At 68.5% G+C, this 25,564-nt stretch overlaps 4 protein-coding genes across 6 annotated transcripts; 2 read left to right on the top strand and 2 right to left on the bottom strand.

Moving 5' to 3' along the window:
* Positions 1-401: 401 nt before the first annotated feature.
* On the bottom strand, positions 402-7,073 carry LOC120412315 (reticulon-3-like). 3 transcript variants are annotated; one of them, XM_039572703.1, is made up of 9 exons: positions 6,926-7,073; positions 5,670-5,741; positions 3,209-4,378; positions 2,369-2,576; positions 1,545-1,683; positions 1,377-1,446; positions 1,189-1,235; positions 995-1,053; positions 402-870 (listed from the first exon to the last, which is right to left on the bottom strand). In XM_039572703.1, the coding sequence occupies exons 1-9, from the start codon at positions 7,056-7,058 to the stop codon at positions 825-827; spliced, it is 1,944 nt and encodes a 647-aa protein (XP_039428637.1). In that variant the 5' UTR covers positions 7,059-7,073; the 3' UTR covers positions 402-824. The 3 variants fall into 3 exon arrangements, with proteins under 3 accessions (XP_039428637.1, XP_039428638.1, XP_039428639.1); XM_039572704.1 differs by lacking the exons at positions 3,209-4,378; positions 5,670-5,741 and having other exon boundaries at positions 404-870; positions 2,369-2,579; XM_039572705.1 differs by lacking the exons at positions 3,209-4,378; positions 5,670-5,741 and having other exon boundaries at positions 496-870.
* Positions 7,074-8,944: 1,871 nt separating this feature from the next.
* Positions 8,945-17,437, top strand: LOC120412310 (pyruvate carboxylase, mitochondrial-like). The gene is given in 18 exon segments (XM_039572697.1): positions 8,945-9,004; positions 9,578-9,704; positions 10,421-10,473; positions 10,475-10,606; positions 10,984-11,149; positions 11,816-11,868; positions 11,871-11,963; positions 12,945-13,062; positions 13,384-13,535; positions 13,703-13,821; positions 15,079-15,203; positions 15,206-15,240; positions 15,792-15,899; positions 15,902-15,976; positions 16,393-16,537; positions 16,775-16,800; positions 16,802-16,868; positions 17,361-17,437. Coding segments are annotated over 17 exon segments (1,671 nt in total). The 5' UTR covers positions 8,945-9,004.
* On the bottom strand, positions 17,354-21,235 carry OVOL1 (ovo like transcriptional repressor 1). The gene is given in 6 exon segments (XM_039572709.1): positions 17,354-17,875; positions 18,341-18,536; positions 18,539-18,604; positions 19,081-19,124; positions 19,127-19,216; positions 20,143-21,235. Coding segments are annotated over 6 exon segments (789 nt in total). The 5' UTR covers positions 20,243-21,235; the 3' UTR covers positions 17,354-17,582.
* On the top strand, positions 20,241-25,483 carry LOC120412309 (collagen alpha-1(I) chain-like). Its single transcript, XM_039572696.1, has 6 exons — positions 20,241-20,428; positions 22,478-22,543; positions 22,635-22,739; positions 23,618-24,132; positions 24,578-24,616; positions 24,754-25,483. Exons 1-6 carry the CDS (start codon positions 20,241-20,243, stop codon positions 25,392-25,394), a joined length of 1,554 nt encoding a protein of 517 aa, XP_039428630.1. The 3' UTR covers positions 25,395-25,483.
* The last annotated feature ends 81 nt before the right edge of the window (positions 25,484-25,564 follow it).

Raw genomic sequence — 25,564 nt, 5'->3', positions numbered from 1 at the left:
TCACAGGGACACTATGGGGGGGGGTCACAGGGACACTATTGGGGGGGTCACACGGACACCCTGGGGGGGGTCACAGGGGACACCCTGGGAGGGGGTCACAAGGGACATTCTTGGGGGGGTCACAGGGGAACTCTTGGGGGGTCACAGGGACACCGTGGGGGGGGTCACAGGGCACTACTATGGGGGGGGGTCCACAGGGACACCCGGGGGGGGTCACAAACGGGACACCCTGGAGGGGTCAACAGGGACAATTCTGGGGGGTCACAGGGACGATCCTGGGGGGGGTCACAGGGACACCCTGGGGGGGGGGGCACAGGGACACCCGGGGGGGGGTCACAGGGACATTCTGGGGGGGGTCACAGGGGGAGACTCTGGGGGGGTCACAGCACCAAGGGGCCCAGCCTTGTCGCGGTGTTTTATTGTTGCCGCAGCCCCGCAGGTGGATTTGGGGGGGGGGTCCCCCATTTCCCACCCCCCCAGAGCAAGGGGGGGGCTCGGGGGGCGCGGTTTGGGGGGGCTGTGGGAGGGGCTGAGCCCCCCCTGCCCCATTTACAGCAGTTACAGACATTTCACCTCAATTAACGTTAAAAAATAAAAGGGGGGGGGGGAACGAGCTTGGGGGCGCCCCCCCGGGGGAGCAATTTTGGGGTTCAGCCCCCCCCGCACTTTGACTGGGGGGGGCACAGACAGACGTCACTGTGAGGTTGGGGGGACAGGGACAAGTTTGGGGGGGTGGGCGGAGTTTGGGGGGGGGGGGGGAGAAGATGAGCTTGGAGTGGGGGGGCACCGCCGGGTACCCCAAATTCCCCCCCCTACCCTGGGGTTTATTCCGGCTTCTTCTTGGCCAGGCCCGGGAGCTTCGCCTGGATCCTACGAGAGAAGGGGGTGGAAAGATGATTTGGGAGGGGGGGTGGGGCACAAGGATTTGGGGAGAGGGGGTCCCGAGGATCTGGGGGGGTCCCCAGGATTTGGGGGGGGCTCCGGGGGCACCTACTTGGCCACGAGCTCCTTGGTCTGGCGGCGGACGAGGCCCATGTAGCGATTGATCTGCACCTGGAGGGGGGAACGGGGCGGGTTTCAGGGGCGGCCCCCCCGTTTTTGAGGGTGTCCCACCTTAATTTGCGGGTTCTCCTTTAATTTTCGGGTTCCCCTTTAATTTGGGGGGGTTCTCCTCAGTTTGGGGCTCACCTCGTATTTCTCGTAGAGCGGCGGGAGGGTGAAGGCCAAGAGGTCGGCTGGGGAGAAATGGGGGGGTCAGGGTTATTTGGGGGGGAACCCCCCCTTCGGTGCTGATTTTGGGGGTCACCACCCCCAAAATCAACCTTCTGGGGGGTCGTTTTGGGGAGGGAGGAGGGGCGCCCAGGCCCGGTTCTCACCGAGGATGAGGAGGGTGATGCCGTTGAAAACAGCTCCCACGTAGGTCATCAACCACATGGTCATGGCGAGCTGGGGGGCACAGGAGAGGTTTGGGGGGGTCCTGGGGGGGTTCGGGGGGGTCCCAGGGCTGGGGGAGGAGGAGGAAGAGGGGGAGGAAGGCTCCGAACCTCCAGGGAATCCACCAGATCCTCCACCAGGAAGAGGCGGATGAGCAGCTGCAGGCCCCGGTTCAGGTGCTCGGCCACCACGGCCGCGTGCGCCTGGAAGGTCTCGGGGGACAACGTCACGTCCAGGTCCAGGTAAGCTCTGGGGAAGGGGGGAACAGGTGAGGGGAGACCCCACTGAACCCCAAAATCCTCCTTCGGCCCCTCCCCGAATCCCAAAATCTGCATCTACGCCCCGAAATCTGTGTCTAAAAACCCCAAAATTCCCTTCCAACCCCAACCCCCGGGGGGTCTTGGGGGACAGGGTCAGGTCCAGGTCAGGGCTGAGGTTGGGACACCCCAAAACCCCTCCCTACACACCCCAAAATCCTCCTTGACACCCCTTTGGACCCCAAAATCCCCATCCTCACCCCAAACCCTGCCCTAAACCCCAACCCTTCCCCTGCACAGAGCAAACGGCGTCGGGCGCGTCGCCCCTCGGTGACACCGCTGTCCCCAAACGGGGGCTGGGGGCGTCCCCAGGCTCCCACCCCCCAAAAAGTGGGGCTGGGGGGAGCCCCAAAAGCCCCACCTCCCCCCAAAGTGAGGCTGGGGGGAGCCCCAAAAGCCCCAACCCCCCCCCAAAGTGGGGCTGGGGGGAGCCCCAAAAGCCCCAACCCCCCCCCAAAGTGGGGCTGGGGGGAGCCCCAAAAGCCCCAACCCCCCCCAAAGTGGGGCTGGGGGGAGCCCCAAAAGCCCCAACCCCCCCCAAAGTGGGGCTGGGGGGAGCCCCAAAAGCCCCAACCCCAAAAAGTGGGGCTGGGGGGAGCCCCAAAAGCCCCGCTCACCGGAAGGGGTGCCCCTCCTCCGACTTCTGCAGGGCCTGCACCACGGCCTTGTAGACGCGCAGGCTGATGGTGACCGAGAGCAGGGCCAGCGCCACGTGGGCCACCACGGTGACCGCGCTGAGCGTGGCCAGGGACAGCAGCAGCACCAGGCTGGCGCCGAAGGCCACCGCGCTCTTCCTCACGTCCCGCCAGAACAGCAGGTCCCGCACTGCTGGGACAGCCGGGGGGGGACACGGGGGGGACACGGGGGGGGGGGACACACGGGGGACACACAGGGGACATGGGGGGACAATGGGGACACAGGGGGGACACGGGGGACACACAGGGGACACGGGGGGACACACAGGGGTCACACAGAGGACACAGGGGGGGACACAAAGCGGGGACACAGAGAGGGACAAGGAGGGGTCACAGGTGGTCCCTGTGTCGTCCCCCACCCCCACTCGGCACCGGGACAAAATTCACCCCGATTTGGCCCAAATTGAGCTCGATGCCACCTCCCCGCCCCTGCCAAACATCCACTAATTACTCCCTCATTAAAACGACCCCCTTCGTTACACGAAGGCCTTAATTACGTCCCCTCCAGGAAAAACAGGTGCTAATTAACTCCACCCCCCCCCCCCGAGCGTGCCGGCGGGTTTGGCCCCAAATCCCTGGATTTTACCCCAAAACAAGGCATTCATGCACCTCCCGCCCCCAGCAGCATTTTGGGGCGGGGTCTCTCCCTTCCCCCCCTTAACTCCTCTCTTTTTGCCCCATTTTGGGGGTCCATTCGCAGCCCCACCCCCCGCTGGTTTCGGCGCCGTTTTGGGGTGAAAAAGGCCCTTTTTGGGGCTTTACCTGCCAGGCGGGGGAGGGGCGCGGCCGGGGGGGACTGGGGAGGCTCCCCCAGTTCCCGCAGCGCCCGCAGGGTCTGGTGCTCCTGCTCCCAGTCCCGGGAGGCGGCGGGGGGGGACCCCGGCGGGATGGGGACACCCCTGGGGACAGCGGGGACATCCTTGGGGACACCCCCGGGGACAGTGGGGACATCCTTGGGGACATCCTTGGGGACATCCTTGGGGACACCCCCAGGGACAGCGGGGACATCCTTGGGGACAGCGGGGACATTCCTGGGGACATCCTTGGGGACAGCGGGGACATCCCTGGGGACATCCTTGGGGACAGTGGGGACATCCTTGGGGACATCCCTGGGGACAGTGGGGACATCCCTGGGGACATCCTTGGGGACATCCTTGGGGACATCCTTGGGGACAGTGGTGACACTCCCGGGGACATCCTTGGGGACATCTCCGGGGACAGCGGGGGGGGCCTCGCCCGGCGCCTCCTCGATGACGGTGTCGTCGGAGTCACCGGAGCTGTCGGCGTCGGTGGGGACAGCGGTGACACCGTTCCCAGCCCGGCTGACACCGCTCCCGGCGGAGATGCCGCTCCCTACGCCGGGGACAGCGCCGACACCGTTCCCAACGCCGGTGACGCCGTTCCCAGCGGCGGCGACGTCCCTCTTGATGCCGGTGACGCCGCTCCCGATGCCGTTCCCAACACCAGTGACACCAGCGACGCCATTCCCGACGCCGGTGGCACCAGAGACGCCGTTCCCAGCGCCGGCGACGCCGTTACTGAGGCCAAGGCCGCCGTTCCCGCCATCACCGTCGCTGTCCCCGGTGCCGCCGTTCCCGTCCCCGCCGCCGCCGTTGCGCTCCACCAGGTCCCAGGAGAGCAGCTCGCTGGTGAAGTTGTGCATCTCCCGCACGCACCGCGACACCTCCTCCAGCGCGGCGGCCGAGCCGGGGGGCGGCCGGGCCGGGCCCCTCCCGGGCACGCCGGGGACGCCGCGGGGCTTGGGCGGGAAGTGGCACACGCGGCCCTCGGGGATCTGGCCGAGCGCGGGGCCGAACTCGCGGTCGAAGGCGGCTCTGTCCGGCACCACCTCGAACGGCGACTCCGGCGACTCCGGGGGGCTCTGGGGGGCCCCCCCCGGGGACGCCCCCCGGTCGCGCCCGCCCGGGGCCGCTGGCGGAGGGACACGGTCAGGGGGGGTCGGGGTCCCCCGTGCCCCTTTCTGCGGGCTCTGGGTGTGTCCCCGCTCTTTGCCCCACCACCCAGCCCGTGGCCTTGTGCACCCCTGCGGGGCTTTTGGGGTCCCCCCCGATCCCAGCCATGCGGGGGGGGGCGGTTTTGGGGTCCCCACGCAGCGTTATGGGGCTCCCCTTCCCCCGTTCCAGCCATGCCGGGGCTCTCCCCCCAGTTTCGGGGGTTGCCCCCATCTCAGCCATGCGTGGGGATCATTTTGGGGTCCCCCCCCGCAGAATTCTGGGGGTCCCCCCCCCCATCCCGGCCATGCAGGTGGAGGTCGAGTGGCGGCACTGAGGGTCCTCCCCATCCCCCCCCAAATCTGGGGAGGAGAGACCCCAGTTTGGGGCTAAAACTCCCATTTTGGGGCTAAATCCCAAATTCCATTTTGGGGCTAAAACCCCTCGATTTGGGCTCGGAATGATGGGGGGGGGGAGGGTGCAGCACACCCCAAACCCTGCAGCTTTGGGTGCAGAAAATCGGGGGATGGTCCCACTGAGAACCTCAATTTGGGGCTAAACCCCCTCATTTTGGGGTTCAATCCCCCAGTTTTGAGTCTGGAGCGAGGCTGGGGGTGGCATTCGCCCCCTCCTCCTTTTGGGGGACATTTTGGGGTCTCTCCCCCCCAGTTTCAGCCCGGGGGGGTTCACACGGCGGCGGGTGGGACACGGCGCAGGCGGGTCAGGGGTGGGGGAAGGAATTTTGAGGCCAAACCACAAAAAACGACGACTTTCACCTTCAGCAGCAGCAGCAGGAGGGGGGGGCCGTGCAAAGCTGGGGGGGGGAGCAGCAGCTTTGGGGTGCAGGAGGGGGGTGGGGGGCAAAGCTGGGGGGGACTTGCCCCGAAAAAGGGAAAAGAAACCGTGTTAAAGAGCAGGAAAAGAGAAAAAAAGAAAAATGTCTATTTTTGGACAGTTGAACCCCCCCCTCAACCCTTGGCTGGAATTCAGGGGGGGCTCAGCAGCGTTTGGCCCCCCCCATCCCAAAACACACCACAGCTGAAACCCCCAAAATCCCGGGGTTATTTTGGGGGAAATCCCCCTCCTTTTGGTGACATCGAGGCCCCAAACCGACCTCGGGGAGCCCCAGAACAGCTCTGGGGATCCCCAACGTGGCCCCCAAAATCCAGGGGGGGCTTTTTTAGGGTCAGAGCTCCCTCTCCCCACACCACCCCCCCAGACATTTTTCTTCGAGGGGGTGCAGGAAAAGCGGGGGGGAGGGGGAGACTTGCCTGGTGAAGCCGCAAAGAGAGAAACGGGCTGGGAGGAGGAAGAGGAGGAAGAGGAGGAAGAATTGGGGGGATCTGCAAGAGAACACAGAGGGTGAGAGCTCAGCACCCCCCAAAATCCCCCCCAAAATCCCCCCTCCTCCCCCCCAAAAGGCGGGGCCGGCGCGGTGCAGCTTCGTCCCAGCGGCTTTTTAAGGGTGACGCAAAACCACGAGGAAAATTCCAGTCTGGAGCAGATTTTGGGGGGTTTTACCCCGTTTCCCCAGCCTTTGGGGCAGGGAGCGGCGCAGGGATGCTTCCCAAGGGTCCCCCCAAAATTCCCACCCGCCCCTCTCGGCGCTGCACCCCCAAGGAAAACGGGTGTGTGTCTGTACCCTCCCCCCCCCAACAGCGTAAAATTTGGGGTGAAACCACGGAATTTTGGGGCTTTGTGGTGTCCCGGTGTGAAAATTGGGGTGAAATCCTGGGAATTGCCAAGTCAGGATGCCCTGGAATGACCGCTGGGAAGGGGGGGCGGGGGAGATGTTCCGGGGGAGGGTGAAATGCCCCCTCCTCAAAATTCCAGGGAAGGACGGGCTGAGCAGCTGGACCCCAAGGACCCCCCAAAAACATCAACGCTCCCTTTCCTGCCGATTTTCCCCCATTTTTCCGAGGGATGTGGGGGCGGAGGTGTCACTGCCCATCAAAACTGGCCTCTAAAAAGCTTCTTCACCGCCCAAAATCGCCCTTAAAAGTCCTTTTACCCCCTAAAATCCCCTAAAAGCCTCTTCATCCCCTGAAATCCCCCTAAAAGCATCTCTACCCCAAATTTTTTCCCCTAAACATCTCTTCCCTCCCATTTTACCTCTAAATTTCATTACTCCCCCCAATTTCTGCCCCCCGAGCTTCTTTACCTCACACCCACCCCCTAAAGGCCTCATTGCCCCCAAATTCCCCCTAAAAACCTCTACTCTCCAAAATCTGCCCTTCCAAGGCCTTTTCCCACTCCCTTTCACCCCTGAAGTTCTTCCTCCCCATTTCTAACCCCCTTTAAAACACTTTTTATCTCACATCAACCTCCCAAACACCGCTTCCCCCCCACATCTCCCCCCTCAAAGGCTTCTTGCTCCCAATAATCACCCCCATAAAGCCTTTACTCCCTACTTCTGCTCCTCCCACCCTCTTTTTACCTCACACCCAGCGCCCAAAGGCCTCTTTCCCTCACGCCCCCGCCGAGGCCTCACCCCGCTCAGGCCCCACAGGCCCCACCCGGCCCTTACCGGCGCACGACATGGAACCGCCGCTCGTGCAGCCGCCGAGCTGGGGCCGCGCGGAGGAAGAGGAGCAGGAGCTCACGGAGGTGGTGGAGGAGGTGGAGGAGACGAGCGAGAACTGCGCGGCGGAATCGGCCATGGCGGGGGGGGCGGTGCCGGGAGGGGCGCGGCCGGCGAGAGGGAACCAATCAGCGCCCCGCACCTGCTGCAGGTGGGCGGAGCCGGCGCGTCTGAGCCAATCAGCGCCTCGCAATGGCCGCGCACCGCCCTCCCGCCGCAGCTCGGCGCTGGTGCGCATGCGCACAACCGGGGGGGCCCCCGCAGTTGCCATGGCAGCAGCGGGAGAAGGAGAAGCTGCGCCTGCGCGCGGCGGGAGAAGCGCGGTGCACGATGGGAGCTGTAGTCCCAGAGTCACCCTTCAGAAGGGGAAGGGGCTCTGAGGAAGTTCTTGGGAGGGAAAAGGCTTTTGGGGGGGGGGCGGTCTGTGTCCCCGCACTCCAACCCACAGGGTCCGCTATAGCGCGGATCGCCCCGTGGGGTGTCCCCCTAAAGGCGCTGGGGTGCTGCAGGACGCTTCTCCGAGGGCGGGGGAGGAGGGCTACAGCCCCCTAAAGAGCAGGGAGGTCCCAGTTCCTTCCCCTACGTGGGGGGGAGCGCAGAGCGTCCCACGCAGAGCAAAGAGAGCTCGCCATAGCGCAGAGACCGCCGTCACAGCCTTGCAAAGCGCGCCCCCTGCTGGGCGGGAGGACCGCACTTCCGGGAAGGGCGGGGCCTGGGCCAATCACGTGAGATCACCCGACCCCGCCCCTCCCCTGGCTCCGCCCCCGCCCCGTCAGCGCCCGCCGAGCGGCCAATGGCGGCGGGAGGAGAGGCTGTGACGTCACTAAACCACGCCCCTAGCTGCGGGACGGGAGGGGGCGGGAGCCTCAGCAATGAGCGACATTTAAATGAGCCAATAGCGATGCGTGGGCGGAAGCGGGCGGACCAATGAAGCGCCTCGTTTCGGAAAAGGGGCGGGGCCTCCGCGGGGAGTGGGCGGAGCCTCTGGCGGGCGGCCAATGGGGGGCGGGGGGCGGGGCCAGCGGGGCCGCCGGGACGCGGGGGAAGCGGCGCTCGCGGAGCGGTGAGTGGGCACCACGTGACCTCCGGTATCGCCCGACTGTCGCGACATGGCCCCCCTCGACAGAGGGCACCTCCCGCCCCCCGAGGGCTGCCCGCCCGCTGTGGGGGCTGCGACCCTCGCGACCCCCGGCCGCCCGTGCCCCCCCCCACCGGGGTCCGGGACCCCCCTGTGGCGCCCGGGACCCCCTATAGGATCCCCTATAGCGCCTGAGACCCTCCGCCGGTCCTTAGATCCCCTACGGGGCCCGGGACCCCCTGTAAAACCCCCTATGGGGCCTGGGACCCCCCGTAGAGCCCCCTGTGGGGCCCGGGACCCCTCTGCATGACCCGCCCGGGAGCCCCCCGTAGGGTCTGGGACCCCCGGGCCGGCCCCTCCTGTAGCCCCCCATGGAGCCCCTGCAGCCCCAGCGCGGACCGGGGCTCCCGGTGCTCCCGGTGCTCCCGGTGCTCCCGGTGCGGGGCCGCGCAGCAGCGGAGCGACCCCCGGAGCGACCCCCGCAGCGACCCCCGCAGCGTCCCCGCGCCCCCCGGTGCCCCCCGGTGCCCCCCGGTGCCCCCGGGGCCGGGCGGACTTTGCCCCCCGGTCAATGATTCACCGGGGGGGGGGGGGCAACGGGGGCGGGGGCTGCGGGCGGGGGCGGGGGGAGCCCGGGGGGAGCCGGGGCCGGCGAGGGGCTCCGGAGAGAGGGGACGGGAGAGAGGGGAGGGGAGGGGAGAGAGGGGGGACAGGAGAGAGAGGGGACAGGAGAGAGAGGGGACAGGAGAGGGGAGAGGAGAGAGGGGAGAGAAGAGAGGGACAGGAGAGAGGGGACAGCAGAGGGGGACAGGAGAGAGGGGGACAGGAGGGGGGGACAAGAGAGAGGGGGAGAGAAGAAGAGGGGGAGAAGAGAGAGGGCCAGCAGAGGGGGGCCAGCAGAGGGGCCAGGACACAGCCAGGACACAGCCGGGGACAGCGAGGGGACGGTACCGGGGCTGGGGGGCTCTGGGGGGCTCTGGGGGGGGGTCGGGGTGTGAGAAAGGCGGGGGGGGCTCGCGAAGGAGCTGGGGTCGTGCGAAGGGGGGGGGGGGGGGTTGGTGCCAGGGGGTCCTGGGGAGGGTTGGGGGGGGGGGGGGGGGGCTCGTGCAAGAGGCGATTGTGCAAGGGGGGGGTTGTGCAAGGGGGACAGGCCCGGGCAGGACCCTGAGTGTGCAAGGGGGGGGCCCTGGGGGGGGCCTTGTGCAAAAATCCCCGTGCGAGGGGGGTTTGGGGGGGGGGGAGGGGTGGCTGTGCAAGGAGGGTCTTTTTGGGGGGGGGAGACCCCCGTGCGAGGGGGGTTTGGGGAGATCAAAGCGCGGGGGTCAAAGGTCACTGGGGCAGAGGGGAGCGGGGGGTGGGGGAGGGGGGGGCCCAGGTGCTTTTTGGTGTTTTTTGGTCACGGGAGGGGTCAAAGGTCACTGGGGCAAAGGGGAGCGGGGGGGAGGGGGCTTCTGCACCTGGTGGGGGGGGGGGGGTCGGGGGCTGCGCTGACCCCCCCTTTCCTTTCTTCCCCCCCCCAGATGTTCCAGCTGTGCCGCCCCCGCGGGGGCCGCGCCCTCCTGGGGCTGCGGCTGCTCCGGGGCCCCCCCGGGCCCGCCCGCCCCGTCAGCTACCGGCCCCTGCGCAAGGTCCTGGTGGCCAACCGGGGTGAGCGGCCGGCCCGGGGGGGGCTGAGCCCCCTCTGACCCCCCCAGACCCCTGGGACCCCCCCCAACCCCCCCTGGGAACCTCCCTGAGCCCCCCGTGTCCTCTGGGACCCCCCCATGTCCCTTTGATCCCCTCCCGCCCGTGGCCCCCAGGTGACGTCGCCAGCCGGGGGTCCCCGGGGCGTCCCCAGGGTGTCCCCAGGGTGTCCCCGGGATGTCCCTGAGCGGCCCCGTGTCCCCAGGGTGTCCCCGTGTCCCTGAGCTGTCCCCAGCTGTCCCTGTGTCCCCGGGGTGTCCCTGTGTCCCCGAGCTGTCCCTGGCTGTCCCCATGTCCCCGGCTGTCCCTGAGCTGGCCCTGAGCTGTCCCCAGCTGTCCCCGTGTCCCTGGGGTGTCCCCGTGTCCCTGAGCTGTCCCTGAACTGTCCCCGAGCTCTCCCCATGTCCCCAGTTGTCCCTGAACTGTCCCCAAGCTGTCCACGTGTCCCCAGCTGTCCCTCTGTCCCTGAGCTGTCCACGTGTCCCCGAGCTCTCCCCATGTCCCCGGCTGTCCCTGTGTCCCCGAGCTGTCCCTGAACAGTCCCCGAGCTCTCCCCATGTCCCCGGCTGTCCCTGTGTCCCCGAGCTGTCCACGTGTCCCCGAGCTCTCCCCATGTCCCCGAGCCGTCCCTGTGTCCCCGAGCTGTCCCCAGCTGTCCCCAGCTGTCCCCGTGTGCCCAGGTGAGATCGCCATCCGGGTGTTCCGGGCGTGCACGGAGCTGGGGATCCGCACAGGTGGCCGTGTACTCGGAGCAGGACACGGGGCAGATGCACCGGCAGAAGGCGGACGAGGCGTACCTGGTGGGGCGGGGGCTGCCCCCCGTGCAGGCCTACCTGCACATCCCCGACATCATCCGCGTGGCACAGGTCTGGGGACACCGGGGGACACTGGGGACATTGGGGACACCTGGGGGCACCTGGGGACACCTGGGGATATTGGGCACACCTGGGGACACCTGGGGACACCTGGGGATATTGGGGACATTGGGAACACCTGGGCACACCTGGGGACACCTGGGATATTGGGGACATTGGGCACACCTGGGCACACCTGGGGACACCTGGGGACCACTGGGCACACCTGGGCACACGGCTGGACGTGGCGAGGGCGATACTGGGGACGGGGCCGCACTTGGGACGCTGGGAGGGGACACTGGGGGTGTCCCGTGACCCCCCCGCCCCGTGTCCCTGTGGGGCGGTCTGGGGGTGCCAGGGTGGCCCCGTGACCCCCCCGTGCCCCCCAGGAGAACGAGGTGGACGCCATCCACCCCGGCTACGGGTTCCTGTCCGAGCGCGCCGACTTCGCCCAGGCCTGCCTGGACGCCGGGGTCCGGTTCGTGGGACCCCCCCCGGACGTCGTCCGCAAGATGGGGGACAAAGTGGAGGCTCGGGCCATCGCCATCGCCGCGGGTGGGGGTCCGGGGGGCTCCGGGGGGGCTCCAAGGGGGGGTTGGGGATATGGGGTGGCTGGGGGGAGTTTTGGGGGGGTTGGGATGGGGTATGGGGGATTGGAGGGGTTATGGGGGGCGTTGGGTTTTGGAGAGGGAGTTTGGGGTTCCTGGGGGGGGGTCTCTGTGGAATTCGGGGGTTCCTGGAGGGCTTTGTGGGATTGGGGATGCCGGGAGGTGGGAGGGGGCTCTGTGAGGGAGTTTGGGGTTCCAGGGCGTGTTGGGGTTCTGTGTGGGTTCAGGGGATTTCTGGGGGTCTCAGGGGAATTTCTGGGGGTCTCAGGGGGATTTCTGGGGGATTTCTGGGGGTCTCAGGGGGATTTCTGGGGTCTCAGGGGGATTTCTGGGGGTCTCAGGCGATTTCTGGGGGTCTCAGGGAATTTCTGGGGATTTCTGGGGGTCTCAGGGGATTTCTGGGGTCTCAGGGCGATTTCTGGGGTCTCAGGGGGATTTCTGGGGGTCTCAGGGCGATTTCTGGGGTCTCAGGGGAATTTCTGGGGGTCTCGGGGATTCTGGGGGATTTCTGGGGGTCTCAGGGCGATTTCTGGGCTCTCGGGGGGATTTCTGGGGGTCTCAGGGGGATTTCTGGGGTCTCGGATGTCGGCGCTGAGCCCCCCGTGCCCCCCAGGGGTGCCGGTGGTGCCGGGGACGCCGTCGCCGGTGTCGGCGCTGGCCCGAGGCCTCAGGAATTCGCCGCCCGCGTCGGCTTCCCCGTGATCCTCAAAGCCGCCCACGGCGGCGGCGGCCGCGGCATGAGGGTGGTCCGGGCCCCCCAGGTACGGAGCCCAAATCCCCGGAACCCCAAATCCCCTGGAGTTCCCAGGTGCCCAGGAACACAAAATCCACCAGGAACCCAAATCCTTGCAACCCCAAATCCCCCGAAATCCTAAATCCCCCAGAATGCCAAATCCCCAGAATCCCACGTGGCCGGGAACTGAAATTCCCCAGGAACACCAAGTCCCTGGAACCCCAAATCCCCAGCAATCCCAATCCCCAGGAACCCCAAATCTCAGGAACCCCAAATCCCTGTAACCCCAAATCCCTGGCAATCCCAATCCCCAGGAACCCCAAATCCCAGGAACCCCAAATCCCAGGAACCCCAAATCCTGGATTTTGGAGGACCCCAGGGTTGGGGGGGGGGACTCTGGATTTGGGGGGAACCCCGTGGTTTGAGGCACCCCAGGTTTTGGGGTGCTTGGGTTTGGGGGTAACGCGGTGGGGGGCGGAGGGGGAAATCCCAGATTTGGGAAGACCCAGGAATTTTGGGTACCCTGGGTTTGGGATCTGTGGATTTGGGGGGTGGGGATATCCTGGGGTTTGGGATCCCTGGATTTGAGGATCCTCAAGATTTGGGGTCCCTGGATTTGGGGGGAGGGGACTGCAGGGGGGGAAATCCTGGGGTTGAGGGTCACCAGATTTAGGATCCCTGGGATTTGGGATCCCTGGGATTCGGGATCCCTGGGATTTTGTGTTCCTGGGAATTGGGATCCCTGGGATTTGGCATCCCTGGGGGATTTGGGGTCCCTGGGTTTCGGGATCCCTGGGATTTGGGGTCCCTGGGGGATTTGGGGTCCTTGGGATTTGGGATCCCTGGGTTTCGGGGTCCCTGGGATTTTGTGTTCCTGGGATTTGGGGTCCCTGGGATTTGGGATCCCTGGGGGATTTGGGATCCCTGGGATTTGGGGTCCCTAGGGGATTTGGGATCCCTGGGATTCGGGATCCCTGGGATTTGGGGTGCCACTTTCGGGGTCCCGCAGGAGCTGGAGGAGAACTTTTCCCGCGCCACCTCGGAGGCTTTGGCCGCCTTCGGGAACGGGGACCTGTTCGTGGAGAAATTCATCGAGCGCCCGCGGCACATCGAGGTCCAGATCCTGGGTACGGCCCGGGGGGGCCCCGGGACTCTTTTGGGGGGGTCCTCGGGCTGGTTTGGGGGTCCCTGGGACGCTGGGAGGGGCCCTTGGGGCTTTTTTGGGAGGTCCTTGGGGGCTTCCGGGAGGTCTCTGGGGACTTTTACGGTACCTGGGCACCCAGGACCCTTCCAGGGGTCCCTTTTTGGGGTGTCCAGGTCCCTTTTTGGCGTTCCCAGCTCCCTTTTTGGCGTGTCCAGGTCCCTTTTTGGCGTTCCCAGCTCCCTTTTTGGGGTTCCCAGTCCGTTTTTGGGGGTTTTTGGGGTTCCCTGACGCCCCGCTCCCCCAGGTGACTCCCACGGGAACGTTGTCCACCTCTTCGAGCGGGACTGCTCCGTGCAGCGCCGGCACCAGAAGGTCGTGGAGATCGCCCCGGCCGCCCGGCTGCCCCCCGAGCTCCGCGCCCGCCTGGCCGACGACGCCGTGCGCCTGGCCCGGCAGGTGACCCCAAAACCCGGGGGACAACGGGGGGGACCCCCGGAATTGGGGCTGGCGAGGACCCCGAGAGCCCCATGGGGGTCCCAGGAGTTGGGGGGGGGGGTACCCAGGAGTCCTGGGGGGGCTCGGGGTGCCCGGGGCCCCCCTCACGGGCGGGTTTGGGGTCGCAGGTGGGCTACGAGAACGCCGGCACCGTGGAGTTCCTGGTGGACCAGAACGGGGATTATTTCTTCATCGAGGTGAACTCGCGGCTGCAGGTGGAGCACACGGTCACCGAGGAGATCACCGAGTGAGCAGGGACCCCGAAACGGCTGGGGAAACCCCAAAACACCAGGGAAACCCCCCCAAACACCAGGGAAACCCCTCGAAACACCAGGGAAACCCCAAAACAGCAGGGAAACCCCCCCAAACAGCAGAGAAACCCCCCCAAACAGCAGGAGAACCCCAAAACACCAGGGAAATCCCCCCAAAACACCAGGGAACCCCCCCCAAACACAAATCCCCCAGACAGCAGGAGAACCCCAAAACACCAGGGAAATCCCAAAACACCAGGGAAATCCCCGCAACCACCAGAGAAACCCCCGCAAAACACCAGGGAACCCCCCCCAAACACCAGGGAAATCCCCCAAACACCAGGGAAACCCCAAAACACCAGGGAAATCCCAAAACACCAGGGAAACCCCCCCAAACAGCAGGAAAACCCCAAAATGCCGGCCACCCCCTAAAACGCCGAGGGGCTCCCAAAACAGCGGGGCCCCTGGAGGGGTGTGGGGTGCCCTGGTCACTCAGACACCCCAGTGCCCCCCTGTATCCCCCTGTGACCCCACGTCCCTCCCTGACCCCGCGTCCCCCCGTGAGCCCGTGTCCCCAAAAGTCCCCCCATGACCCCGCTGTCCCCACTGTCCCTGACCGCTGTCCCCTGTATCCCCTCTACCGCCTGTGTCCCCACTGTCCCCCTGCTGTCCCTCCATCCCTGACCTCTGACCCCTCTGACCCCTCTGTCCCCTGACCCCATTGTCCCCCCATCCCTGACCACTGACCCTTCTGACCCTGCTGGCCCCCATCCCTGACCTCTGACCCCACTGTCCCCGCTGTTCCCTGACCCCATTGTCCCCCCATCCCTGACCTCTGACCCCTCTGTCCCCTCTCACCTCTCTGACCTCTCTGTCCCCTCTCACCCTGCTGACCCCTCTGTCCCCCATCCCTGACCCCTCTGTCCCCTCTGTCCCCGCTGTCCCCTCTCACCCCTCTGTCCCCTCTGTCTCCCCATCCTTGACCCCTCTCACCCCTCTGTCTCCTCTGACCCCTCTGTCCCCCATCCCTGACCTCTGACCCCTCTGACCCCTTTGTCCCCTCTGTCCCCTCTGACCCCTCTGTCCCCTCTTCTCCCTCTGTCCCCTGACCCCTCTGACCCCTCTGTCCCCTCTCACCCCTCTGACCCCACTGTCCCCTCTGTCCACTCTGTCCCCTGACCCCTCTGTCCCCTGACCCCTGTGACCCCTCTGACCCCTCTGTCCCCTGACCCCTGTGACCCCTCTGTCCCCAGTGTGGACCTGGTGCACGCACAGCTCCAGGTGGCCGCGGGGCGCTCGCTGCCGGAGCTGGGGCTGGAGCAGGAGCGGATCCGGGTTAACGGCTGCGCCATCCAGTGCCGCGTCACCACCGAGGACCCGCGCGCGGCTTCCAGCCCGACACCGGCCGCATCGAGGTGCCCGCGCCCCCCGGGGCACCCCCGGGGCACCCCCGAGATAGGGACACCCCATGGGACCCCCAGGGACTCCCTATGGGACCCCTCCTTGGGACCCCCAAGCCAGGGACCCCCTTTGGGATCTCCCCTTGGGACCCCCACCCGTGGACCCCCCCTTGGGACCCCCAGGGACTCCCTACGGGACCCTCAACCCAGGGACCCCCCCCTTGGAACCCTTTGGGATCCCCCTTTGGGACCCCCAAGCCAGGGACCCCCTTTGGGATCCCCCCTTGGGACCCCCACCCGTGCACCCCCCCTTGGGACCTCGCTTGGGGTGTCCTTAGGTTCCGGGGTATCCGTAGGTGCATCCATGGGATTTTGGGGTGTCTGAAGGATTTTGGGGTCTCTTCGCTCCGGGGAGGGGATGGGAGCTTGGTGTGCCCATAGATTTGGGGCGTCCATGGGGTTTTGGGGTGTTTTTAGGGTTTGGGGTGTCTGGAGGCGTTTCCATGGAGGTTTGGGGTGTCTGTAGGATTTGGGGGTGTCTGTAGGATCTCGGGGTGTCTCTCCAGGTGTTCCGCTCCGGGGAGGGGATGGGGATCCGCCTGGACGGGGCCTCGGCGTTCCAGGGCGCTCTGATCTCGCCCCACTACGACTCCCTGCTGGTCAAGGTGGTGGCCCCACGGGCCGGACCAGCCGGCCGGCCGCAGCCAAGATGAGCCGGGCCCTGGCCGAGTTCCGCATCCGAGGGGTCAAGGTGGGGCCGGGGGGGCTGGGAGGGGGCAGGGGAGGGAGTTGGGGGGGTTTTGGGGGATTTGAGGGGGGCCCTGTGTGACCCATGGGGGATTTGGGGGGTTCTTGGGTGGCACCGTGAGGGGGTTGGGGGGATTTTTTGGGGGGGGGATTCTGTGGGATGGACGAGGGGTTTGGAGGAGTCTTGGTGACCCCCCCCCCCATCATGCCCTGCAGAGGAATTTGGGGGGGGTCCTGACATCCCTCACGCATCACACGAGGGTTTAGGGTGGTCCTGCTGCCCCGCAGGAAGACTCGGGGCACTCTTGGTGCCCCACCCCGAGGTTTGGGGCGTCGCGGTGCCCCCCACGCCCCGCCCAAGCTTCGGGGGGGGGTCTCGTTGTCCCCTGGGCCCCCCCTGACCCCTCTGTGTCCCTGCAGACCAACATCCCGTTCCTGCAGAACGTCCTGGCCCACCCGCAGTTCCTGGCGGGCGCGGCCGACACCCAGTTCATCGACGAGAACCCCGAGCTCTTCCACCTGCGCCCGGGCCAGAACCGCGCCCAGAAGCTGCTGCACTACCTGGGTCAGGCCTGGGGGGCCCGGGGGGGGCTCGGGGGGTCCCCCGAGGGTCCTTAGTGTGGCCTGGGAGGGATTTCGGGGGGTCCTGGCGGCTCTAAAAGGTCCTGGCGGGGTTGTAGAGGTGCCTGGAAGAGGCTGGGAAGGGTTTGGGGGTTTGGGGGGGGCTGTAAAAGGTCTGGGGGTGTTCGGGGGGTCCCTGGGCTGTGTCACCCCTCCTGTCACACGTGTGTCCCCCCCCCAGGTCACGTGATGGTGAACGGGCCCCAGCACCCCCCCTTCCCCGGTGAAGGCGAAGGCGGCGCTGGTGGAGCCCAACCCCCCCACGGTGCCCATGGGTGAGTGGGGCTGGCACGGCCCTGGGTGTCCCTGAGTGTCCCTGGGTGTCCCTGAGTGTCCCTGGGTGTCCCTGAGAGTCCCGGGTGTCCCCTGGGTGTCCCTGAGTGTCCCTGGGTGTCCCCTGGGTGTCCCCTGGGTGTCCCCTGGGTGTCCCTGAGTGTCCCTGGGTGTCCCCTGGGTGTCCCCTGGGTGTCCCTGAGTATCCCCTGGGTTCCCTGAGTGTCCCTGAGTGTCCCTGAGTGTCCCCTGGGTGTCCCCTGGGTGTCCCCTGAGTGTCCCTGGGTGTCCCTGAGTCCCCTGGTGTCCCTGGGTCCCTGGGTGTCCCTGGGTGTCCCCTGGGTGTCCCTGGGTGTCCCTGAGTATCCCCTGGGTGTCCCTGAGTGTCCCTGGGTGTCCCTGGGTGTCCCTGGGTGTCCCTGAGTGTCCCCTGGTGTCCCTGAGTGTCCCTGGGTGTCCCTGGGTGTCCCTGAGTGTCCCCGCGTGTCCCCAAGTGGGCGTGTCCCTCCCCAAATGGGCGTGTCCCCGCTATCAGTGGGCGTGTCCCCCGATGGGCGTGTCCCTCCCCTAACTGGGTGTGTCCCCAAATGGGCGTGTCCCTCCCCTAACTGGGCGTGTCCCCAGGTGAGCGTGTCCCTCCCTACCCGGGCGTGTCCCCAGCCCCACCTGGGCGTGTCCCGCACCCCCCTCCCCATTCCCCGTTCCAGGCGCGTCCCCTACGGGCCCGGGGCCGTGCGGGGCGGGCCGGGGCGCGGCGCGGGCGTGGCCGCGGCCTTGCGGGCCAGCTTGGCCAGCAGCGGGCTGTGCGGGTGGCGCTGGCGCAGGTGCGCCAGGTGCGCGTCCTGGCTGTCGGCCGTGCCGCCGCACTCCTCGCACACGTAGAGCTTGGCCCGGCGCTCCTTGTAGCCGTAGCGCTGCGCCACGCCGTGGATCTTGCGCAGGTGCGACTCCAGCGAGCAGCGCTGCGTGAAGGCCTTGTCACAGAGCGAGCACTTGTAGGGACGGACACCTGGGGACAGCAGGGGGACATCAGGGACACGGCCGTGTCACACGGGGAGCACTTGTAGGGACGGACACCTGGGGACAGCAGGGGGACATCAGGGACACGGCCGTGTCACAGAGCGAGCACTTGTAGGGACGGACACCTGGGGACAGCAGGGGGACATCAGGGACACGGCCGTGTCACACGGGGAGCACTTGTAGGGACGGATGCTTGGGGACACGAGGGGACACACGGGGTGGGGGGGGGGTGGTCGCTGTCACCGTTCTTGTCCCTGTCCTGTCCTGTTCCATCTCCGTCCCTGTCCTGCCCACGTCCCCTTCCAGCGCCATCCCATCCTTGTCCCCCACCCGTAGCCTCATTCCCCGTCCCCATCCCCGCCCCGGTCCCGCCCCATCCTCGGCCATCCCCGCCCCATCCCGCTCGATCCTGCCCCGTTCCGCCCCATCCCTCCCAGTCCCGCCCCAGTCCCACCAGTGTGGGTCCGGACGTGTCTCTTGAGGTCGAAGGTGTCGTTGAAGCCCTTCCCGCAGTAGGGGCACCGGTGCCGCTTCACCTCGCTGTGGCACTTGAGGTGCCGGTTCAGCATCCGCTGGAACCCGAAACTCTTCTGGCACACGGGGCACGAGAAGAGCTCGGAGCCCCCCGGGACCCCCCGGCCACCGGGACCCCCACGGGGACCCCCCCGGCCAGGGGCAGCCCCGGGGGGAGGGGAGCGCCCAAGGGGCCGGACGGGACCTGCCGAGGGAGGGGAGGGAGGGGTTAAATGGGGGGGACCCCCAGCGATGGGGACACCGAGTGGTGGGGACCCCCCCTTTGGGGAGCCCCCCAGCCTGGGGACCCCCCAGTTATGGGAAGAACCCTGATTTTGGGGACCCCCACCCCACCTTGGTGCCCCCCCAGTCATGGGGACCCCTGGTTTTGGGTCCCGCTCCCCAGCTCGGGGACCCCCCGTCACAGGGACCCCCCCACCTTGGGGACCCCCCAGCCCCAGGGACCTCTTCCCTCGGGGACCCCCGATTTTGAGGACCCCCCCAGTTTGGGGACGCCCAGTTTTGGGGACCCCCTTGCTCATAGGGACCCCCGGCCATAAAGGACACCCAGTTTTAGGCCCCCCCCCAGTCACAGTCCCATCCCCCCAATTTGACCCCCCCAGGTCACTTTTCTCCCCCCCCATCCCTCCAGGGCCCCCCCAAATTTGGGGGCCCCCTTACCTTGCCCCTGGGGTGTAGGAAGGGGCCGGGGGGGCGCGGGGGGGCAGCGTCATGTCCAGGGGGGACGCGGGGGACGCGGGGGCCTCCCCCACCGCCGGCTCGGGGTCCCTGCGCAGGGGGCAGCCCCCCAGGCAGACTGGGGGGGGGGCACGGGTTGAGGGGGGGTCCAGCACCCCCAAATCCCACCCCCCAATGGGACCCCCTCAACGTGACCCCCCCACTCGGCACCCCAAACTATGACCCCAAAAAGAGCACCCTAAACATGACCCCTCCCCCCCTCAAATCGGACCCCCCCAACGAGCCCCCACCCCTTTTTCCCCTCCAAGCCCCCCCCCCAGGGCAGGAGGAGGATTTGGGGGGGCCCTCCCCCGCTCCCCTCCCCCGCCCTTTGGGGTTCCCCCGACCGGTCCGACGGCTCCGGCCGCGACACCCCAAATTACAGCCCAAATTACACCCCAAATTAGGGGTTTCCGGCGGGTGTCGCCCGCGTGGGCCCCGGGGGGGGGACGCCACCCCCCCGCCCTCCCCACCCCCCTCGGGGGGACACAGGCGACACCCCAAAATCCCCTCCCCCACAAAGGGACACAGGCGGCCGCCCCAAAATCCCCCCTAAAATCACACAGCCCCGAAAAGGATCCAGGGGTCCGGGCACCCCAAAAATCCCCCCCAACCCCCCCCCCGTCCCCAGTGTCTGGGTGGGATTTTGGGGCTGAACCCCAACTGTGTCATTAACGGGACCCCCCTGCAGGGGGAGGAGGTCACCCCCAAAGCCTGGGATCCCTCCAAAATCGGGGTCCCCGAAACTCCTGGATCCCCAAAATTCCTGTGTCCCCCCAAATTCCTTGGTCCTTCCGAACACCGGGGTCCCTCCAAAACACCCGGAACCCGCCAAAATCCCTGGGCTCCCCCAAACCTCGGGGTCCCCTTGAACTCCTGGAACCCCCAAGTCCTTGGGTCCCCCCAAACCCCGGGATCCCGCCGCACTTCGGGGTCCCCCCAACATCTGACTCTCTCCGGGGCCCCCCAAGCCCCTTGTCCCCCCCAAATGCTCTGCCCCCGTACTGGGCACGTAGATCTCCGCCCGCTGCTCGTCCGGGAGCTCGCTCCAGTTGCGCTTGGCCGTGGCCACCACCGGCTTCTTCACCAGGAACGCGCGCGGCATGGCCGGATCCCGCCGGATCCCGCTGGATCCCGACCCCGCCGGATCCCTCTGGATCCCCCCCGGATCCCTGCTCCGATCCCCGGAGGGTTTCGGTGCCGATTCCCAGCTCCCGGCTCCCTGGCGGGGCTGGGTCTCGGATCCCGGCGCTGCTTCCGCTCTGGATTCCCGGATCCTCCGTCGGGTTCGGTGCCGGATCCCAGATCCCGAGTGTTCGCTCAATATCCACAGCCGATCCCAAATCCTCGGTCAGTTTTGATGCCAGATCCCGAGTGTTTGGTCAATACCCGCAGCCGATCCCAGATCCCAGGTCGGGTTCGGTGCCGGATCCCCGGTGAATTCCAGTGCTGGATCCCCAATCCCGCTGGATCCCAGCGCTCCGGAGGATGCCGGATTTGGGCTCAGATCCCGGGAACTGAATCAATTCCGACGCCGGATCCCGGCTGCTCTGCTGGGTGTCGCCGCCGATCGATCCCGACACCGGATCCGGCCCCTCAGTCCATCCCACGCCCGATCCCGGCGTCACCGCGATCCGCTGTCACCACACCCGGTGCCACCGGTGCCACCGGTCCCGCGCTGCCGCCCCGCCTCAGCACCGCCCGGCACCGGGGCCGCCTGCGCTGTCCCGGAGCTGTCCCGGTGCTGTCCCAGCAGTGCCGCTCCGCGCTGTGCCGGTCCCAGCTGCGCTGTCCCGGTGCTGTCCTGGCTCTGCTATCCCGGTCCCGGCTGTGTTATCCCGGTCCCGGCTCTGCTCTCCCAGTCCCGGTGCTGTCCCGGCTGTGTTATCCCGGTTATGCCGTCCCGGTTGTCCCGGTTCCAGCTCTGCTCTCCCGGCCCCGGCTCTGCTCTCCCGGTCCCGGCTGTGTTATCCCGGCTGTGCAGTCCCGGTGCCGTCCCGTCGGTGCCGTTTGTGCTGTCCCGCTGCTGTCCCGCTGCTGTCCCGCTGCTGTCCCGCTGCTGTCCCGGCCGTGCCGTGCCGGTCCCGGCGGTGCCGCCCCGCTCCGCGTCCCCCGTCCCGCCCCGCGGTGCCCCGGACCGGTTCCGCCGGTCGGGCCGGGGCCGCGCCGCAGCCGGAGCCGGTCGGGCGGGCGCCGCTTGGGAAATAACGGGGAGCCCCCGCCCCGGCCTGGGGACACCGCGGGACGCGGGGACAGCGACGGGGGGAGGGGGACACGGGGGGCATCTGGGGACACGGGGACGCCGGGGACACCGGGCTCGCAGGGGGACACGGGACAGGGGTCTCCGAGTGTCCCCGGGGGGGCTGTCGGGGGTCACCTGTGTCCCCTGGGGCGGCCAGGGCTGTCCCCGGGGGGGTCAGCTGGACACCAGGGCCGGGGACGTGCGGCCGGGGCGAGTCCCCGGTGCCCCGGGGGGGGCAGGGCCGGCAGTGCGGCCGGTCCGACCGGCCCGGGGGGACACGGGGGACACGGGGGGGGACACGGGGAGGGGACACGGGGGACACGGGGGGGGACACGGGGGACACGGGGAGGGGACACGGCCCCGGGGGGACACGGGGACACGGGGGGGGACACGGCCCGGGGGGGACACGGCGGGGGCTATGGGGGAGGTTGGGGGGCTGCGGGGTTCCGGGGGGCTCAGTAGGGTCCCATAGAGTCTATAGGGGCCGGGGGGCTCAGTAGGGTCCCGCAGGGGTCTATAGGGGCCGGGGGGCTCAGTAGGGTCCCATAGAGTCTATAGGGGCCGGGGGGGCTCAGTAGGGTCCCATAGAGTCTATAGGGGCCGGGGGGGGCTCAGTAGGGTCCTGCAGGGGTCTATAGGGGCCGGGGGGGCTCAGTAGGGTCCCATAGAGTCTATAGGGGCCGGGGGGCTCAGTAGGGTCCCATAGGGTCTATAGGGGCCGGGGGGGCTCAGTAGGGTCCCGCAGGGTCTGTAGGGGCCGGGGGGGCTCAGTAGGGTCCCATAGAGTCTATAGGGGCCGGGGGGGCTCAGTAGGGTCCCATAGAGTCTATAGGGGCCGGGGGGGCTCAGTAGGGTCCCGCAGGGTCTATTAGGGGCCGGGGGGGCTCAGTAGGGTCCCATAGAGTCTATAGGGGCCGGGGGGGCTCAGTAGGGTCCCGCAGGGTCTATAGGGGCCGGGGGGGCTCAGTAGGGTCCCGCAGGGTCTATAGGGGCCGGGGGGCTCTGGGGTCTATAGGGGCCCCACAAGGCGCCTGTGGGTGGGGGGCGCGATAGCCCCGCACCTCATGACGTCACTCCGTGTTGGCTGTGACGTCACAGTTCCCGCGGCCACGGCGCGGGTGTGCGCTTGGCTGTCGCTGTGACGTCACGGCGCGTGGGCGAGCCGTGACGTCACAATCCCCGCCGTTTCCCGCGGCCGTAGCGGGGCCGTGACGTCACAGAGAGGGCGGGCCGTGACGTCAGGCGCTCCCGGCAGCCCCCGCGGCCATGGCGGGGGGGGTCCCTGGGCCCGGCTCGCGGCCGCGCTCGCGCCCCCCGCGCCCCCGCGCTGCGCCGGCCCCGCCCCTCCCCACGTCATCAGGTGCGCGACGGCCGCGAGGGGCGGGGCCGGGGGGGCCCAACTCCGGGGGGCCTGAGGGGGATTTAGGGTCACCGGGGGGGGTTTGGGGTCACCCGGGGGGGTTTGGGGTCATCCGAGGGGGATTCAGAGTCACCAGGGGGGATTTGGGGTCACCAGGGGGGGGTTGGGGTCACCCGAGGGGGTTTAGGGTCACCCGGGGGGAATTTGGGGTCATCCGGGGGGGTTGGGGTCGCCTCGAGGTCCGGGACCCCCGGAATCCCTCGGTGGGGGGATTTGGGGTCCCCTGAGGGCAGAGCTGGGGGTGCCCCCAACTTCCTGGGACCCCCGGGGGGGCTGATTTGGGGTCCCTAACGGGGGGGGTTGGGGCGGCCACGAACTTCTGGGGGAGGATTTGGGGTCCCTTGCCTTGATTTGGGGTCCTGCGGGGGGGGATTTGGGGGTCACCGTTCCCTGTGTGCCCCCCCCGAACTCCTGGGGGTCCCTTGAGGGGAATTTGGGGTCCCAGGGGGGATTTGGGGTCCCTGGGGGGGTCGATTTGGGGTGTCTGGGGGGAATTTGGGGTGTCTGGAGGGGATTTGGGGTCTCTGGGGGAGGATTTGGGGTCCCGGGGGGGAATTTGGGGTCCCGGGGGGGTTGATTTGGGGTGTCTGGAGGGGATTTGGAGTCTCTGGGGGGGGAATTTGGGGTCTCTGGGGCATTATTTAGGGTCTCTGGAGGATTATTTGGGGTCGCAGGGGGGATTTGGGGTCTCTGGGGGATTATTTGGGGTCCCTGGGGGGTCGATTTGGAGTCTCTGGGGGATTATTTGGGGTCCCTGGGGGATTGGGTCCCGGGGGGTCTCTGGGGGGGTCCCCCCTCACTTTCCCCGCCCCCCCCAGACGGAGCTGCTGCTGCTGCTGCTCGAGACCCCCCGGGCGCTGTGCGGGGAGGGGTCCCCGGCCGAGGGGGGTCCCGGGGGGGTCCCGGGGGGCTCTGCTGGCGCTGCTGGCCGAGCCCCCCGCGCCGCCCCCCGCGCCCCCCCGGGCGCTGCTGCTGCTGGCCACCCTGACGGTGCTGGTGGCCAGCGGGGACCGCGCGGGGGTCGCGGCGCTGGCGGCGCTGCTGCTGCGGGCGGGGGGCGCGGGGGGGGCCCCGGCGGCGGCCGCCGAGTGTCTGCGGGAGCTGCGGCGCCTCGGGACCCCCGGCAGCCCCCCCCGACCGCTCGGGAACCCCCCCGGGAGCCGCCGCGAGTCCATCGCGACCCCCCAGACCCCCGGGGGTCCCGCCGAGCCCGTCGGGAGCATCCAGAGCCCCCCCGGGGACCCCCCCGGAGCCCTCGGGACCCTCCGGAGCCGCTCCCGGGAGACCCCCGGGCTGCAGCCCCTGGTGCTGCTGCTGGCGGAGCGGGCGGGCGGTGAGTGGGGGGCCCAGTACGGACTGGGGGCATCCCAGTAAGGGCTCTGGGGGGTCCCAGTAAGGGCGCAGGGGGTCCTAGAAAAAGCTCAGGGGGTCCCAGTAAGGGCTGGAGGATCCCAGAAAGGGCTCAGGGGGTCCCAGTAAGGGCTCAGGGGGTCCCAGTAAGGGCTCAGGGGGTCCTAGGAAGAGCTCAGGGGGTCCCAGTAAGAGCTGGGGGGTCCCAGTAAGGGCTGGGAGCGTCCCAGTAAGGGCTGGGGGGGGATCCCAGTGTGTCCCAGTGCAGGAAGGGGTCCCAGCAGGGACCCTGGGGAGCCCCACAGTGGGACTGGGAAGGATCCCAGGAAATCCCAGTACGGCCCTGGGAGGGTCCCTGGGGGGCTTTGGGGGCTCCCCTGGGGGGGTTTGGGGGCTCCCCCCGACCCCCCGTTCCCTTCCCCCCCCAGATCCAGCGGATCCCTGGGAAGAGGCTGGGCCGGACCCCGGTGAGTCCCAGACCCCCCCGGGACCCCAAACTCCAGAACCCCCAACTCCCCCCCTCCCCCTCCCAATTCCGGATCCCTCAAATCCCAGCCCTGCCCCCCCCCCAGACCCCCCATTTCTGACCCCCTCTCCCCTCCAGGCTCTGCCTTCGGCCTCACTCCGGCCGCCCGGGCCCAGCTGCTGCAGCTCCGGCACTTTGGGGGGTCCCGGGGGGGCCCCCCCGATTTTGGCCACTGCGGACCCCGCCCCCGTCCAGGCCGCGCTGCTGCGGGGGGGCCGCGCTTTGGGGGGGCCCCGCCTGGCCGCGCTCGCGCTGCACCCCGCGCTGCCCCCCCCCTGCGCCTCTTCTTCCTCCTCTGCCTCCTCCAGGGGGGGGACCCCAAAAACAGCGCGGGCGGCCCCCCCCGCCGCTGCCCCCCCACTTGGCCGCCGCTCTGTTCCCGGGGTGGGGCGGGGACCCCCCCGAAATGTTCCTGCCCCGGTTCGAGGCGGCGGCGGCGTTTTGCTCCCAAATTTCGGGGGGGGCTCGGAGCGGGGGGAGCCCCTCCCCCAAAGCCCGGGGGGGGCGGGACTGGCTGTGGGGGCTGGTGCGGTTTTTGGGGGGCGGCCCCCCCGTTCTGTTCTGCCGGGCCGTGGTCGCCTACCGGCGCTGGTTCGGGGGGTCCCCGGGGGGGAGCTGGGGGGGGCGGCCGAGAAATTACTGGGGGGGGTCACCCCGCGGCCCCCCCGCACCTGCTGGAGCTCGCCAAGGTTTTGGGGGGCCCCTCGGGGGGGCTTTGATGGCGCAAGTCCTGCGGGCCCCCCCGCCCCCCCCCCGGCACTCCCCAGCTCCGGGGGGTGCTGAAGGTGCTGCGCGACCCCCCCCTCGCGCAGGGGGGGGACCCCGGGACCCCCCCCCAAATGCACCCCCAAATCCGGGGGTACCTGCGGCGGGCGCTGGCGGCCGAGCG

Source organism: Corvus cornix, unplaced genomic scaffold (assembly GCF_000738735.6).
Source record: "Corvus cornix cornix isolate S_Up_H32 unplaced genomic scaffold, ASM73873v5 scaffold9, whole genome shotgun sequence".
NCBI lineage: Eukaryota > Metazoa > Chordata > Aves > Passeriformes > Corvidae > Corvus > Corvus cornix.
Note: the sequence above shows the minus strand (reverse complement) of the source record. Positions and strands in the feature narration are given on the sequence as shown.

Coding starts and splice junctions, on each gene's coding strand:
- LOC120412315 (XM_039572703.1), bottom strand. CDS start 7,058: ATGGCCGATTCCGCCGCGCAGTTCTCGCTCGTCTCCTCCACCTCCTCC. Junction 4,379..5,669: donor TCTCTTTGCGGCTTCACCAG/GCAAGTCTCCCC, acceptor TCCCTCCGCCAG/CGGCCCCGGGCGGGCGCGAC. Junction 1,236..1,376: donor CATCACCCTCCTCATCCTCG/GTGAGAACCGGG, acceptor ATTTCTCCCCAG/CCGACCTCTTGGCCTTCACC.
- LOC120412309 (XM_039572696.1), top strand. CDS start 20,241: ATGGCCGGATCCCGCCGGATCCCGCTGGATCCCGACCCCGCCGGATCC. Junction 22,544..22,634: donor TCACGGCGCGTGGGCGAGCC/GTGACGTCACAA, acceptor CGCTCCCGGCAG/CCCCCGCGGCCATGGCGGGG. Junction 24,617..24,753: donor AGAGGCTGGGCCGGACCCCG/GTGAGTCCCAGA, acceptor TCTCCCCTCCAG/GCTCTGCCTTCGGCCTCACT.